Here is a 16,632-nt window from a genome sequence, read left to right as displayed (position 1 = left end):
AAAGACCTCAGAGGCTATGTAATTCAGTTCCATCCTTTATGTTGAATTTTCATTGACCACCATACCTCTATTCAGTTTTGTGTTAGCGCTAATAAAGAAGACTTAAAAGGCTGCATTTTGGGGTTTTTTTATTTTTTTATTTGTATTTTTTTGTTTTGGGGGCTTTTTGTTTTTATTTTGGGGCTGAATTTTTGTATTGGAATTTATAACTTATTTTACATTGGGCCAAGTCTAATCTTTATTCTATATAACTTCAAGTATTTAACTTTTAAGTTATTATCAGCAGCACTGAATAAACATTGCCAAAGCCTCCACCATTTTCCATATGATATGGTTTCAAGTTTTTCCCACTATCCTGGTAATTCTGCTCTAAGTGCAGTTTATTATTGTATAGCACTAAAAGTTAACAAGAGGTTATGGATGTGATGTCACTACAGTATCATTTCCCTTGTTCTGGATACTTTTTATTCTTAATGCAGCATAATATTTTAGCTATTTTCAGAGCCACATATCACTGATTCACTTTATGGTCACTAAAACCTCAAGTCCCAACATTTAATGTTGGCTTTCCCTTCATATATTTATTTAATGGATTTATTAAACAAAAGTCTAAGATTTCTCTATTTTTATAGAACCTCATGTTCTTAGATTTTAGCCTACTGATTCATCTTATCTAGCTGAAGTTGACTTGATTATTATGCAATATATTTCTCCTATATTAATATATATCACTAATAAATATGCCTGCAAAATACCCTCATGCTAATAATCCTGAAGAAGACAAACACAGCAACCCAGTATAGACTAATGCAGTTTAATAATCTTTCTAACAGGACAGATAGAAAAGTGTAACTCCCAAAACAGTTACATGGATATTACATATTGATGTTGGAAATGTAAACAGGTTTAGTACCTGGAAGACAGGTACAGGTAAAATAAAAAACTTCGAAGTAGTACTGGGCAGGGAAGGAAGATAAAAGAATAGCAAAGATAAACTTTCCTTCATTTTGCTTGATGTCAAAAAGTAGTGAGATATCTCAGGTTATTTTACTCCCTAATTTCAGTTCCAGTTAAAAACTATTCAGCAGGTAGTTTGTTATATGGGGTTTAAAAGTTTTTGATTAGCTACAAATGAATGCATGAGAATTATAAACATCAAATTTAGAATACTGAATATCTTGGGTATATAATACACAGACGGTTTCAACTGTATTAGGTGACATTTTCACTCTTAAATTAGGTATTGGGTTCACAAAAGTTGATTTTATTATTTTTCCTACTTCTTCATATCTGATATTTCATAATTTAAAAATAGTTTAGTAAAAATATATTTGGATTTTATGTTTAGCATGATAGTATAATTTATTCTCTTTCTTGACTCATTCAAGTCCTTAATAAACAACAAACGGTACGAAAGTAACCTGTAGCTCTAAAATACTATATAGTTTTGTTTAGCAATAAGCCAATTTTATCACCATGTTCTTTCACTCTTAACTGCATAATTACACTGATAAAAATACATTCTTCTCAAATTCAAGAACTAAAACTACATCATTAACACGAGAGAATGAACTCTCTTTAAAATATAAAATATGAGGAATTTTACAGTATATAAATTTTCTGACTTTCCAATTACAGTTACAAATTTACTGCCAACACTTTTTTGTAAAACTTGGCGGATTTTGCAAAAACTCCCTATTTTGACCATATTAAGAAGATAAGCGTGCATTATTTTCTTCATTTCATAATTTTTAAAAAAGAACCAAAGAGCCAGATGATTTATTGGCTAATGCCCAGGAAAACACCAATATACCAGCTACTACATGAAAACCTGTTACAATGATTTTGCTTTGAAACATTTGTCCCTGTTTTGAATTATCAAACGACATGCTTCTATCATGGCACTCAGCCATCATAGGGAGTATATGGGAGCAACCAAGAGATTCACCCTCTCCCTGTCTTGTCAGAAAACACACATAGACCACATACTGGAAAAATAAGGTCATCTGAGTATGGCAATTCCTCAAAAAAATTAAACTGAATTACCACATGATCCAGCAATTCCACTTCTGCGTATATACCCGAAAGAACTGAAAGCAGGAACTTGAAAAGATACTTGTACAACCCATGTTTATAACAATACTATTGACAATAGTCAGAAGGTAGGAGTAACTGAAGTGTCCATTGACAGATGAATGCATAAACAAAACATGGTATACATACACAATGGAATATTTAGCTTTAAAAGGAAGGAAATTCTGACACATGCTACAACATTGAATGAAACTTGACATTAATGCTAAGTGAAATAAGCCAGTCACAAAAGGACAAATATTATATGATACCACTTACACGAGGTACCTAGAGTAGTCAAAGGCATAAAAGAATGGTGGCTTCCATGGGCTTGGGAGAAGGGAAAATGGGGAATTAATGTTTAACGGATACAGAGTTTAGTTGGGGAAGATGAAAAATTTTGGAGATGGATGGTAGCGATGGTTGCACAACAGTGTGCATGTACTTAATGCCACTGAACTATACACCTAAAAATGGTTAAAATGGTATATTTTGTTAACATATTTTACCACAATAAAAGAAAAAAAAGTAAATTTGTAAAATAAGCATAATGGCTCAGTATATGAAATAAAAAGCAAAATACCTTCCAAAGATAAGACCTGATTTATGGTATTACCATTGATGAAAGAATGTTCCACATCAAAAATGGTATTTGTCAGCTAAAAAACTTTAAAAGATAAAGGCAAATGACAGTGTATTTTTAGTATGATCCAACCTACAAAGAATATAGCTTTGTGACTCAAGTGGAAAAGGGTGCATCAGGCCTGATATATTAGTCATTAAAAGCACCAAACACATTTCTGTTGCTTCCATTCCATTGTGCCAGTCTGGTTATAATTTGGATGTGGCTTTCACTGTAATTTAATCAACACAAAGAAGGCAAGGATCTGCAAGCTCAGCTATCCTAGATCATTTCTCATAAATTAGTACATTGGTATTACAGTTTTTACAGAGCAGTTTCTTAGCAAATTTTGTGACTCAATCACTTCCAGATGTGATAAACCAATTTCAAGCCCGGAAAAGAACCAGATGTTGAAACCCAGTAATCACACAAAGGTCCTGCTAGACTGTGGATACATCTATGGCAAGCTATGACCTCCCCCAAGCAACTTTCCTCTCTCAATGTACATTTTCCATAATGCTGTATTGTAATTGCCTACTGTTAGACAATGAAAATAGAGAATGGATCTTATCTTTTATCCCAAAAAATTAATAAACTGCCTATGACAAAGGAAAGAACCCAATAAATATGTGACACATGAAAATGAAATCCAACTTAGTAAGACATAACTAGGGAATGAGTATTGTAAAGCTTCTTTTACATAAAATTTTCCTCTTAAGTTTACAAGTGGAAATTTAGACACTAGCAGAGACAAAATGAACATATTTAGATTTCACTTGGAGCTCTCACTTAAAGTTGAAGTTACAGTGGTTAGGCCATATTTTCCTGAGAATGCTCATGAATGTGTCATTCAAACAATATGATGTGATCTGCATGAAAGTCCAGAGAAACCCCAGAAAGCATATGCCTCTCTGCAATAACTTCTCCAATACAAGAACATGGAAGATTTACCCCTTCAGTTGCCAAATATGTGGGACTGATGTAAATGCCATTTCTTTCTACTACCCACATGCACACAAAGGAATAATAAAATTTCTTCCTAATGTGTCCTAAAGTTCTTCTCCCTCACATAATACAGCACTCAGACTCATCACCCAAGAGTGTCCAGATAAGGAATCTACCATTGATACTACCAAACACAACAGGGATAACTCTTGACAGCACAGGAGAGCACTGAGACAATGTAATTCAAGTTGCAAGAAAAACAATGCCAGAAATGAAAGATTTTATTATGTTCAGACTAGATTCCAGTGTATAAGTGAAAATAACTTCTGACCTATCATTTGCCATCAGATAGGATAATTGATTTTTCTTAACCTTTAGGTCTTAATTTTTTCTTTTTTCCTCTTTTGGGTCAACAGCACATCCTAGGAAAAATACGAGCTATTTTACCTTCTGGCAGTTAAGAAAACAGACTCCAGAGCAGATGGTCTGACTTCTAATCCTAGCTCTGCACTTACTAGCTGTGCGGCCTGTAAATCACCCAAACTCTGTGATCCAATTGTCTCATCTGTAAAATGAGGACAGTACCTCATGGGACTGTTGTGAGGATTAAATAAATTAATCTACAACAGTGCCTGGCACATAGTAAGTGCCACTTTTTTGTTAATTGTGGTTATTACTGGCACACATAAATGAAATTTCTAATAAACATAAGTTCTACCTTAAAAATTCTTACTAACATTATGGTAATTACAAATTTACACATCTGGTAAATATGAATTACATATCTGCCACTAGACTACAACTGTGACTACTTCATATCAAGAACTTCACACCATGCAAAGTACAAAATATGTGCCAGCCCTGTCCAACCTTGCATTTATAAGGTCCTTGCGCAGTGAAACCTTAAAGCCTAGCAGGGAGAAGAGAAAGCTTCCTGGGATAAATCTATTCAAATGGTAACAAGTTCACATGCCAATAAAAACAAAAAAAGACTGAAGGAGATACAAGAATAGGAGTACTGCTGTGCAGAAGGTTGCCTATATAGTAAACAAAGACCATGCATGCATTATGAAAATAGGATATTATAATTTTAAGGTTAAGTAAATATTTACCACCGTCCCCTCCCCCGCCCGTCCCCACCCCCCAGCACTTTTTTTTAATCACAAGAAACGAGCCAGCCCCACAGCTTTCATTTCAAGTGAAGAAGTGGGAGTAAGGGTTTAGACTGTCGGACCAGAAGGGTTTCCGTTCTCTGGGAACTCTGAACAAGTCTTTGGGGGCGTCCCTAGTTTCCCTCCACGTCTCTTAAAAGTATTGGATTATCTCAGGCCACAAACTTTATATTTGGTGATAGTTCCTCTAGAATGGGATGACGAATAATCTATCCCACCCTTTTTTCACAGTGGTGTACAAATTACAGCCAAAGGCAAAAAAAAAATTTTTTTCTTTTAATGCAGCGTAGTGTTTAGAACCAAAGACTAAGCAGTCAAATCTCTGTTCAGTCTCCGCTATACCAGTCACTAACCGTGTGACCTCGTAGAAGTACTTCTTACCTACAAATCTGGTAGAATTGCATGGGCGCACGCAGAGCGGCTTGGGTAAAGACAGCCTTTATATTTATAGTTACTCTCAGAGTGACGCCCTCTATGGAAACTAATGCTGGCCTAAGCGACGGGGCGCTGGCTCCGTTTTGATGACATCACTTCCGGGGCGACAGGTTCAGGCTTTCTTGGCGCCTGGGAAAGGGCAGTTGACTGTCTTTGCTTCGGAAGGGAGACGAATACTAGGTACTGTCGTTCAGGAGAAAGGTAGGTGAAATTGCTCCCGTCTCTCCCCACTGATACTTTCGCGCACAAGGGAAAGCAGTTCCAGTCAGAGTCTTCGCCTTCCTAGACAGAGAGAGAGAGACTAACGCTGGCCAAGTCCCCAGGGTTCACTTGGGATCTTTCTTGGCCCGAAAGAGAAGGGCTTCGCACAAGCTGCCTTACCTAGATTTAGTGACTATAAATCTAGTTTTTTGTGGCTTGTCTTTCTGGGCTGCACTTTCCGCAGCTGTCCTCTTTGAATAGATCGCTCGCGTCTAATCCTTGGATGCCCTCTGCCCCCATGGAACAATAGAAGTTCCAATATTCGCTCTTTTTTTTTTTTTTCCGTTTTGTCTATTAGTGTGGTGGGGAAGGGGCCTACTTAAACATCGAGAAAGCTCTGGAACAGGTGATTTGGAGGCATGAAACAAGATATTTGGCAGTGTGAAAACACCAGGGTACTTTAATGATGGATTGCTATTATTTTGGGGAAAAATGAATTTGGGGAGATCCCTGTTATGGTAAAGATTCCTGTGGCAAAACGGAGATTTACATCGAATAATTGTGATTAATGGATAAAATAGGTATTAGGTTGTGGTCGTCTTAGTTGAGATGTTCTTGTAAGATGAGCTTTATGAGAACACTTGTTTCTAAACTTAGACGACTTGTTCTGTGTGTTTTTTGTGAACTCTTGTTTTCCAATCAAATGATTAAATTTTATTTTGAAAAATGTTTCCAGGAAATTGAATGCATTAATTTTGATCAGTTCTGTTTTGCCTTTATTGTTTGATTTTTTTTTTTAGAAACACGTTTTGCCTTAATTTTTAGCTATAAAAAAGTAGCACTTTCCAGAGGACTATCCATGCAACTATTATACTGTAATACTAGCTGTTTTATAAAGAATAATCAATAGTTGGATAAGAACAACACACAAGTAATAGTAATATTAAACATTTTATAGCTAACTTTCCCTGTTTTCCTCCTTAAAGAGCATTATATTCATTCATACTGTTCTTTATATTAACAGGTTGTTACAGCCTTTAAATTTTTTGCTAACTTTTACAAAACTTTGCTAAAGTTTCATAAAACTATATGTTGAAAAATAAACCAAGCTTTCAGAATTTTGCTTAACTGAATGGGTTAGTGGCTAATGTCAGTTCCAAAAAATAATGTTTGTTTGTTTTATTTTTTTCCAGGAATTATCTATACAGTAAATATGCTAATATTGACTAAGACAGCAGAAGTTTTTTCTAAACCATCAAAAAGGAAACTTTATGAAGTTTTAAGACATTTTAATTTTCATCCTAGAAAATTATTTCTTCATAAACTAGTATTGGGAATTGAAACCAGTTGTGATGATACAGCAGCTGCTGTAGTGGATGAAACTGGAAATGTTTTGGGAGAAGCAATACATTCCCAAACTGAAGTTCATTTAAAGTAAGTAGATGCTATCTTGGTAGTTTCCACTTCTTTTGGAAAAATAAAATGAAATAACTTTTTTGTATTTATTATATATAAAAGTTAATATTAGGAGCCAATTTCTTCTTTTATGCAAAAGCTTCTAATAACTACTGTAGAAAACCATAAACCCCTCAACCTGGCTTTTAAGGCTCTCCACAACTTTAAGGTCCCAACTTTAGCTAATCTTGTTGCCTAAAAGAAACTGAGCACCAATATTTATTCATGATTTCCCCTTGGTAATGCCTTTTTCTCTTTTGTTGACCTGTATGTTTCATGGTCTCAACTGAAGTCCTAGGAAAGTATGACCTGACCTTTAGCCTGTTAATCATTGAAAAAGAAAATCCTATTCACATTTATACACATAATTCACGTTGGTTAAATAAGTAATTATATACTGTTATATTAAGCACAGAATGGTGGTGATTATAAATTCAGATGTTTCCAGAGGGCTACCAGGCAGGTTACATAAATAAATGGGCTGAATATAATGTAGGAAATATCTGAGAGGTCACTGCTCAGCTCCAGCCAATTGTTGCCATGCAGGAATGAAGGCTTTATGTTATTTGATCATCAGAATTTTCAAGAGAAAATGGAAATCCAGAATGTTATGATAATATCTCCCAGATTTTAAAAATTAGTTGGTAATTCAAATATATTAAAATACTGTACAAATCAAATACATTTCAGGTCATCAATTTACAACTTAATAGTGAAAAAGGTTGGTGTTCTGCGATCACAAACCTGTATTTGAATCATGAATTAGGCACTTGATATTGACTCTGACTTTAGGGAAATTCCTTATTCTCTCTGATTCTGTTTTCATATCTGTAAAACGAGGAAGATATTACCTGCTTTTCAGGACTGTGGGGTGCATAATAGAAATAATATAGAGTATTATAATTAGAAATAGTATATGTGAAGGAGGAAGAGTAGGCTTCTAATGGCTACATATTATATGAAAGGCACAGTAAGTCCTTGCCTTCAAGAAGCTTAACTAGTATTTGAGACATGATATATAGCCCTACCAGGAAAGTTAACAGTGCAAGGCAGCGTAAAGTGGGTACCAAATAAGTGGCACAGACAATAACATTATTACCATGTCTCAGTTCCACAGTCCTTTCACTATTTTGGGGTGTACTGCACATCCGAACATGTAAATGTTAACTGCACAGAAGGGCCTACCCTGATCACTATCTAAATTAGGTATCCCCACCTTGCTTATTCTGTATCACCATATCTTATGTATTTTCTTCGTAATTTTTATATTTGTTTGCTTACGTACAGTCTTTCGCCCAATAGATTCTAAGCTCCATGGTGACAGAGGCTGTGTCTGTATTAATCATTGCACTATGTCTAGTGCCCAGCACAGCATGTGACATGTTGCAGGTGTCAGTGGCCTTGAAAGGTAGTTAGGCCTTCAATGAATGGAGATGGAAAGAACACTGTAGCCTGAGAGAGCATCATCAGCAAAGGCAAAGAGGTGAGAAAGTACTGTACATTTAGTTTAGCTAGCACATAAGTCACAAGAGAGATGTGCAGGCAAATAGGCTGTGTGGTACCATCTTCACAGCTCCTCTCAGCGGTTATTGAGTACCTACAATTGCCAGGCAGCATCCAAGGCACTGTGGGTACAAATATGACAAAGATATATGATCCTTGACTCTGAGGAGCTTGTCATATAAAGTGATTTGGAGTGCAGGTTTATATTCTGGTTCAGTCACTTAGTAACTTTGAAACCTTGCACCATTTTCTGTGCCTCAGTTTTCCTTATCTGTGAAATGGAGATAATAGTGGCAACTAGCTCAAAATATTGTGAAGATTAAATGTGAATTCTTTTAAAGCATTTAGTTCTTGACAAATAGCAAGGGCTCAATAAAAGCTACCTATAATTGATAGCAATAGTACTTCTGTTACTACTATAAATAAGTGAAGAGGACAGAGAGGTAAACTGGTCACTGTAAAACAGCACGGAAGGTGCAATAATAGAGGATTGCTTGGGAGAGGAGTCCTTTATTCCGACCCGGAGACTTGAAGGACAGTCTTGTCTCCCTCACCATTCTATATCCAAATCAGTCATTCAGTTATAGTGAATCAACCTCCCAAGTATTTCTTGAAACTTTCCTCTCCCTTTCCAGTGACTTAGTTCTAGCCCTTACTGTCTCTTGCCGGGACTCTTGGCTCCAGCCTTGAGGCTAAATGGTTTTCCTGCCTCTTTATTAGCTTTGTTCCTTAATCATCCACTCTCCATACTGTCTACAAATTATTATTTGGTTATTAATTAGTTGATTTTATTAATCATTATTAATTCTTTGAGAATAAAGCCATGGTCTTATTCATCTCTTTTGTTTCTGGTGTTTAATATAATCCTAAGAAGATAAAATACGTAGAAGAGGCACAGAAAGGAAGGAAGTAGGGAAGTAGGAAAAGGAAGAAATAAGTGGGAGGGAGAGGATTCGGATTTAAAGTCTCCCATATTCAAAGAAAGTAAAAGCTGGGGCTCAGCATGGTGCTTTACTTTCTGGCAACACAGTGTAGAATGACTCCAAGGATCAGAGAATGTATCTGGGGAAGTACAGGTAAAAGGCTTTGAATAGATTGAGATAACGAGAGCTTTTTTAACGTGGTGGTGGCAGTGGGAATGGTGCTAAACTTAATTAAATGTGGAAAATGAAGGAAAGGAGATAAGGATGAACCTTGAAACATGAATGATAAAGAGGTTATTGATGCCATTAACAGTTGAATATAAGAAAAAGTGACTTTGAAGAATTAAGGAAAATGGTATTACAATATGGATAGGTTGAATTAAGATAATTTCTTTTAACATCTCCCTCATTGGCTGACACAATACATAGTTTAACTACTAAATAAATATCCATTGAATACTGTGTATATATAGAACTAGCAGATCTTGCAACATCAAATATTTGAAGGGTTTTTTGTTTGTTTGTTTGTTTAGATTAGAGTTGCATCTTACAGAACCTTCGTTTTTAGGCTCTGCTTCTCTGGTTGTCCATCAGTCACATGCTGGCAAATTTTTTGCTAACTTTGCCTTCTAATTCTTTACTCTTGACATTTGAAGTGGTCATCTACTACTTGGCCTACATGGACCAAAAATCAAAATTACCAACTCTGGCATTGGATTCCCAAACTATTTCAGGATTGCAAGCTGTCCACTGTCCTGCCATGACTTCAAGTGCAATGTGTTTAAAAATAAACTCATCTTCTTCACAAAACTGTCTTCATGTTTCTCTGTTAGTGTTTCTTTTCTCCCACTCATTCCAGCTCAATATTTGATTCATCCTTAATGCCTTGGTTCCCCCCCTTCTCCTTATATCCAGTTATAGTTTTTAAGGCTCTCGGTCCTTTTCATTCCTACAACCACCCAGTTAAGATGTAATCACCTTAAACAAATACTTTTGCAATAACCTCTTAAAAAATCTCCCTGTGTGCAGATAGATTAATTTTCCTAAAATCCAATTTTATCCTCTCCTTTCCTTATTGAAGACTTCCTACTTGGAATGTTTCTCAAGATTATTTTGGTGGTTTCATTTATCAACAAACAATCCATAGTAGTTTGTTGTGCACAATTTTGAAAATTACATTAAGTTACATCCTTAATCACTGCATATTGAGTTCTTATAATGTGCTTCATTATAAGGCACACATTATTTGAAAATACTTGACTTACTAACGATTTTTAACTGTGTAATGTTTAACTTGAAACATGCCTTCAGCCATAATATATAATTTTTCTTCCTCTATTTTTACAACCTTAAAATTATAAAAAGCTGTTTCTTTATATCTTTCAGAACAGGTGGGATTATTCCTCCAGTAGCTCAACAGCTTCACAGAGAAAATATTCAACGAATAGTGCAAGAAGCTCTCTCTGCCAGTAACATCTCTCCAAGTGATCTCTCAGCAATTGCAACTACTGTAAAACCAGGACTTGCATTAAGCTTGGGAGTAGGATTATCATTTAGCTTAAAACTAGTAGATCAGTTTAGAAAGCCCTTCATTCCCATTCATCATATGGAGGCTCACGCACTTACTATTAGGTTAACAAATAAAGTAGAATTTCCTTTTTTAGTTCTTTTGATTTCTGGAGGTCATTGCTTATTGGCATTAGTTAGAGGAGTTTCAGATTTTCTGCTTCTTGGGAAGTCTTTGGACATAGCACCAGGTGACATGCTTGACAAGGTAATTATTTAAGAATTAATTTCTCTTTTTTGTTAAGGTGTCTGTTTAAATAAATAGTAGTAGATGCACTACTAATATTCATCTCAGTATTTCTGAATAATATATTAGACTGAAAAGAAACTGTGTGTAGTAAGAAAAAAAAGAAAAAGTAGTACATAGTTTTATAAAAGATTCTTACCTGTTCTGAATAAAATAGGGTTACATCAGTATATAAAGCCTCAGATTGTTTGCAGATACATTTATGTTTTTAATCAAATAACATGTGAAAGGAAGTGCTTTGTAAAGTGTAATGTACTTTTAAAAAGTGAAATAGGAGGATAAAGAAAACATAAGGACATTAGAGATGCGCAAAGTCCTATTACGTGTCACAGTTGCTGACACCACTGACAAGCAGATTCCTTTTCCTTTTTTTTAGAATCCTACAGAGACTAATGCCATATACAAAAAACCTGCTGCCAACAGCTGAAATGATTGGAAGAACTTATTTTGAAGTTCATCATTAAGCAGTCATTGTGAACTTCAAATCTATTTTCCATCCCCAGTAGAAGAGCAGAAGTAGATAGGAAAGCAATGATTGGCCACTACAGATCAGGTTGTCACAAAGGGCAAGACTGTCAGTCTTTACTGACCACCAGCTATAGTCTATATTTGTAAAAGCATAAGATGTCTTATTCATCTGGGGTAAAATTAATTTTTTTGCACCTTGGTTTCAAACTGTGCAGTTTCATGACATTACAAAAAATTTTGTTTGTTTTTGATAGGTAGCAAGAAGGCTTTCTTTAATAAAACATCCAGAGTGCTCCGCCATGAGTGGTGGGAAGGCTATAGAACATTTGGCCAAACAGGGAAATAAATTGCATTTTGATTTCAAACCTCCTATGCAACGTGCTAAAAATTGTGATTTTTCTTTTTCTGGACTTCAACACATTGTTGATAAGACGATAATGCAAAAGGAAAAAGAGGAAGGTATATTTCTAATTAGTAAAGTTGGACAAATAAGTAATATTGGATTGTGTCTAAAAACACCTGCTCATTTCTACAGGTATTGAGAAGGGGCAGATCCTGTCCTCAGCTGCAGACATGGCTGCTGCAGTGCAGCACACAATAGCTTGCCACATTGCAAAAAGAACACATCGTGCTATTCTGTTTTGCAAGCAGAGAGACTTGTTATGTCAAAGTAATGCAGTACTGGTAAGTTTTGTCATCTTAGAATAGTAGTAATACTTTACAGTATGTTACTTTTCTTCCAAGGCTTAATTGACCCTGTGCATAGGATGAAAAGGTGGTTATGCCATATGCTAGCCCAACAGTATGAAATTATGTAGAATAAAATCTAACAGCCATTTCTTGTACAGGTGTGGCACCTTTATAGGACATCTGTACAGCCTGTGTGGCAAAAAAGTTCAAGACTGCATCTTTTCATTGAAGATAAAAAAAGATTTATAATATGAAATGAAATGCAATATGAGTGCTGTCATTACTTTTAGAAAAATAGTCTGTTTCCTTCAAATTTATGTTCCTTTGATGAAATCCCTTTAAATGTGCTTTAAAAGCTTTGATGAATTTCCTGTGTAACTATACCTTAAACTTCATTATTTTGAAAATTAGAAAATAAGAAAACATTTAAATGGTAGGTTCACAAAATAGAATAGTACATGAATATCAAAGATAATAATTTAAGAATTATGTAGTAAAATGAAAAAAATGCTTATAAGCAAAGCCTACAGGGTCTAAAATACTGTATTAAAGATTGTAATGAGAAAAGGGTTAGAAGAAAATGTATAAAAAATAGTGATCATATGCTGATATTGAAATTGTTGGGGTTTTTTTCTTCTTCAGATATTTATTATACAGATCTATCACTTGCTCATTACCCACCACAAAATGTGATATTTTATTAATTTTGGTTTTCTCAACCTTTTCAGGTTGTATCTGGAGGTGTTGCAAGTAACTTATATATCCGAAAAGCTTTAGAAATTGTAACAGATGCAACTCAGTGCACTTTGTTGTGCCCTCCTCCTAGACTGTGCACTGACAATGGCATTATGATTGCATGGTAAGCCACGGGTTAGTTGTGCTTCTTCACTCATAATTATGTAAATATGAATTACTATTTCATCATGCTAAATTTTCTTCTTTTAAATCTTGGGCTACTTATTTTATTTTAATGATTCTTGTTTAGGAATGGTGTTGAAAGATTGCGTGCTGGCTTGGGCATTTTACACAATACAGAAGGCATCCGCTATGAACCAAAGTACGTGGTACCATTCATAATCTTTATGCAATTTGCATTTGAAAGTCAGAGCCTGGATTTTGCTTTTATATGTGAGGTTTTCATTGACATTCTGGTGATACTTGAAGAAGGATTGCATTAATTGTTTTTTCATGAACCTGGGAGGTAGATACCTTATGAGAAATATTTGTTACAGCATCAAATTATAAAAATTTTGACAAATCATAAGTTAGAAACAGATGATGGCTAAGGTGGATAAGGGTGATGAATTCCCTCATTTGGGACGAGAATGGAAACTATGTCCATGGCCTGGACTTTGGTAGGGTCAAAACGTCTCAGGTCCACCTGCTATGCTGGAAACTTAAGGAAAATGTGCAAAAAGCATTCAGGTGTGAGAGTGGGTTGTGAGTATCCTTCTCCACAGGCAACTGAGAAATGGCCAAAAGAAAGCTGTTTTCTGCAAGTCTTATTTCCTCTCCCAAATCAAAATTCCAAGGAGTAGCACAGTTTTCCAATTTGTTATCAACTTCTGGTCTAAGTTAATTCTAGAATAGTAAAAATAGTAAAGCATGATTATGTTTCATAATCTAACATAATTCTATTTTCAGCATTGTTTCATCTGTTTTAAAACTTTTCAGCATTTTAATGCATAATTATAGCTACATGTACCACAGTCTATTAAGGCTGATCATCAGTGAGTTTAGTTAGTAGTGGCAGAAAGAATCCCTTAAGGTGATGGCCTAGTCTTAGGTACAGTCTGCCATCTGATCCCACATTGCCTTCTTGGGCAGTGTTGAGGCTGGAGATGATGGTTTTTTCTAGGTTGGGGACCAGCTGAAGACTTGTATAGGGCAACACTGAAAAAAGTCAGAAATCTGAGGCCAAATTATTTACTGAGGAAGAGCAGGGAAAGGGTATGATCTAAGATCTCTCCTGCCACCAGTTACAAAGGAAGGTAGGAAAGGATGTAAGCCTGCTTTTGAAACTTCAGAGAAGAACTGAAACCTGGGGGATTTCTGAAGTAGGAAGGGTTGCAGGTAAGATTAGCAATATGGTAAACTGTTTTTACCCTTTTAGCTTTGTAGAGCATTAAAAGGCATTTTTTATTCTTTTTTTTTCTGTTTCAAGTTTTAATTTATTTACAGTATTTGAGAGAAATAGAACTATTTCTTTCAAAAAGTCTCAATCCCCGAACTCATTGAATTGTATACATTAAATGTGTATAGCTTTTAACACGTCAGTTATACCTCAAAGTGGTTTTTTAAAATTGCAAATTTAGATTTCTTATTAATAGAACTAGCCTTCCTTCACCTGTTATTCTGGTTTGAGGTCCTACTGTATTTGTATGTATTCAAGAACCATCACCACATATAATCAATTATACATTAGATACATGTACCATTTGTCAGAATTTTAAGTAAATAGTTTGCAGAACTAGTGACAGATCAGGAAGTGGATATTTGAAATAATAAGATTTGTTTCATTATTATACAGATGTCCTCTTGGAGTAGATATATCAAAAGAAGTTGGAGAGGCTGCCATAAAAGTACCACGATTAAAAATGAAGATCTGATTTTTGCTTTTCAAAAAATCTCTATAAGTAGTAATAAAGTTTTTTTATATATATCAAATTGTAGAAATTGTATATCATTTTGTATATAACACTGTTCATCAAGGCTAATTTTTGTTATTCTTTTTCTTATGTTTGATGTTTAACTTGCTCTTCTGAGAGACTATAATAATATGCTATGACCTTATGAGGAGACATAGTTTTTTTTTTGTTTTTTTTTTTTTGATTATCAAAACCAAAGTAAAACATCTTGTGGGGAAAAGAGTACTGATATTGTAGAAAGAAAAACCTTGGAAGAAGTATAGTGATACAAGCATTGATCTTTTTCCCCCTTTCTTGTATCAGGATAGTAGAAGCTATTTTTTGGCTTCCACTGAAACATTAGAAAATATAACATTTTCTAATGAGAGAGCAACTTTAGAAGGGTAGCCAGGTCAAAGTCATGTCAGCTCAGAGAATTCTAAATCAAAGCAAAAGGTGACTTTCTCCAACAGAATGTATGTTTGTAATTATAAAAAAATTATTAGGTATCTTCTTTGGAGCAAATAGGAATTCTATATATTTCTGAAAATCTGAGGTTTTAAGAAATATGGCATGCAAGTAATCTCTCAAGTATGTATTGTACTTTTTAGTTGGTCACTTAACATTCGCACTCATTGTTTTAGATTTTATATTTGATAAGTGAAAATATATGAGGTGAAAAGGGTTTTGTTTCAGTTTTGGATAATTTCCTTTGAATCTGAACTTTTACTGCAGATATCATAACAGTGTATTACTTTTTTTCTGCGCAGATTAAAGTAACTGAATGTACTGTCCTTTGAATATAAAGATGGTGGTACTGTTTAATGTCCTTTGAGAAATTTTACTAGTAGAGATTTATATTACACCATCCATACTGGATCAAGTTGTTAACTTTCTAGTCAGTGACTTGCTTTATTGAGAAACTAGTGGATAAGGATTAAACACTAGAATAAAAAGAATTCTTATTTTAATTCTGCCTTAAGGTGACCTCCCTTTTGAGAAATTCCTTAAGTAATTCTTTTCTCTAGAATTGTGATCATAGAATATTGCTTTATAATCCTCCATTTTATCCTGGAAATAAAAAATATAATTGATATGAGGGAACATGTAGAAACAGCCAGTATTTATAAAGCTTGTTCTTTGATGTTGAGGTATAGGTGTGATGGAATTGGTTTGTAAATATCATTTAGAAGAAACTATTAGTTTGTGAATTCAATCTTTACATTTGTATTTGTATTCTGTATCATCTGAATCTGAATTCACAGAGAAGAAATGTGTTTCCTATGGCTATTGCAATCAGAGTGCATATAAACAGTGGAAGAAAATTGACCAAGATTTTTTTTCCACTATCGTAAATTTTATGAAATTGGAATATCTATAATCTGAGTTCTTAACATTTCAAAGTATCAAAATTGTTCCAGGAGCTACAAATACATATTTGAGTTCATGATATAAATAAGGGAAACTACAGATTTAAAAAAAAAAAAAAAAGAGCAAATTCTGGAAGCTTTTCATATCCTTAGGTCTTTCAGAATTTAGTCAGAAGGAAGGGAAAGAAGAAAGAGATGGGAGGGAAAGGAAGGGAGAAACATTGAGCTTTATACTGTCACGTATACGTACCGAAGTTACAGTGCAGGCAGGAGGCAGGCAATTGGCTGAAACCCTCTATATCTTGAGACCTTTTTCATCTTATACATAATTTAAA

At 34.7% G+C, this 16,632-nt stretch overlaps 1 protein-coding gene across 3 annotated transcripts; it reads left to right on the top strand.

Moving 5' to 3' along the window:
- The first annotated feature begins 5,336 nt into the window (after positions 1-5,336).
- Positions 5,337-14,967, top strand: OSGEPL1 (O-sialoglycoprotein endopeptidase like 1). Of its 3 annotated transcripts, none has more exons than XM_031451794.2 (8): positions 5,337-5,448; positions 6,642-6,882; positions 10,716-11,103; positions 11,865-12,069; positions 12,146-12,294; positions 13,029-13,159; positions 13,286-13,357; positions 14,831-14,967. In XM_031451794.2, the coding sequence occupies exons 2-8, from the start codon at positions 6,662-6,664 to the stop codon at positions 14,907-14,909; spliced, it is 1,245 nt and encodes a 414-aa protein (XP_031307654.2). In that variant the 5' UTR covers positions 5,337-5,448; positions 6,642-6,661; the 3' UTR covers positions 14,910-14,967. The 3 variants fall into 3 exon arrangements, with proteins under 3 accessions (XP_031307654.2, XP_064341050.1, XP_064341049.1); XM_064484980.1 differs by having other exon boundaries at positions 5,358-5,448; positions 6,754-6,882; XM_064484979.1 differs by having other exon boundaries at positions 5,358-5,448; positions 12,042-12,069.
- The last annotated feature ends 1,665 nt before the right edge of the window (positions 14,968-16,632 follow it).

This window comes from Camelus dromedarius, chromosome 4 (assembly GCF_036321535.1).
Source record: "Camelus dromedarius isolate mCamDro1 chromosome 4, mCamDro1.pat, whole genome shotgun sequence".
Taxonomy (NCBI): domain Eukaryota; kingdom Metazoa; phylum Chordata; class Mammalia; order Artiodactyla; family Camelidae; genus Camelus; species Camelus dromedarius.
The sequence above is the reverse complement of the archived record's forward strand: the minus strand, read 5'-3'. Positions and strand labels throughout refer to the sequence as shown.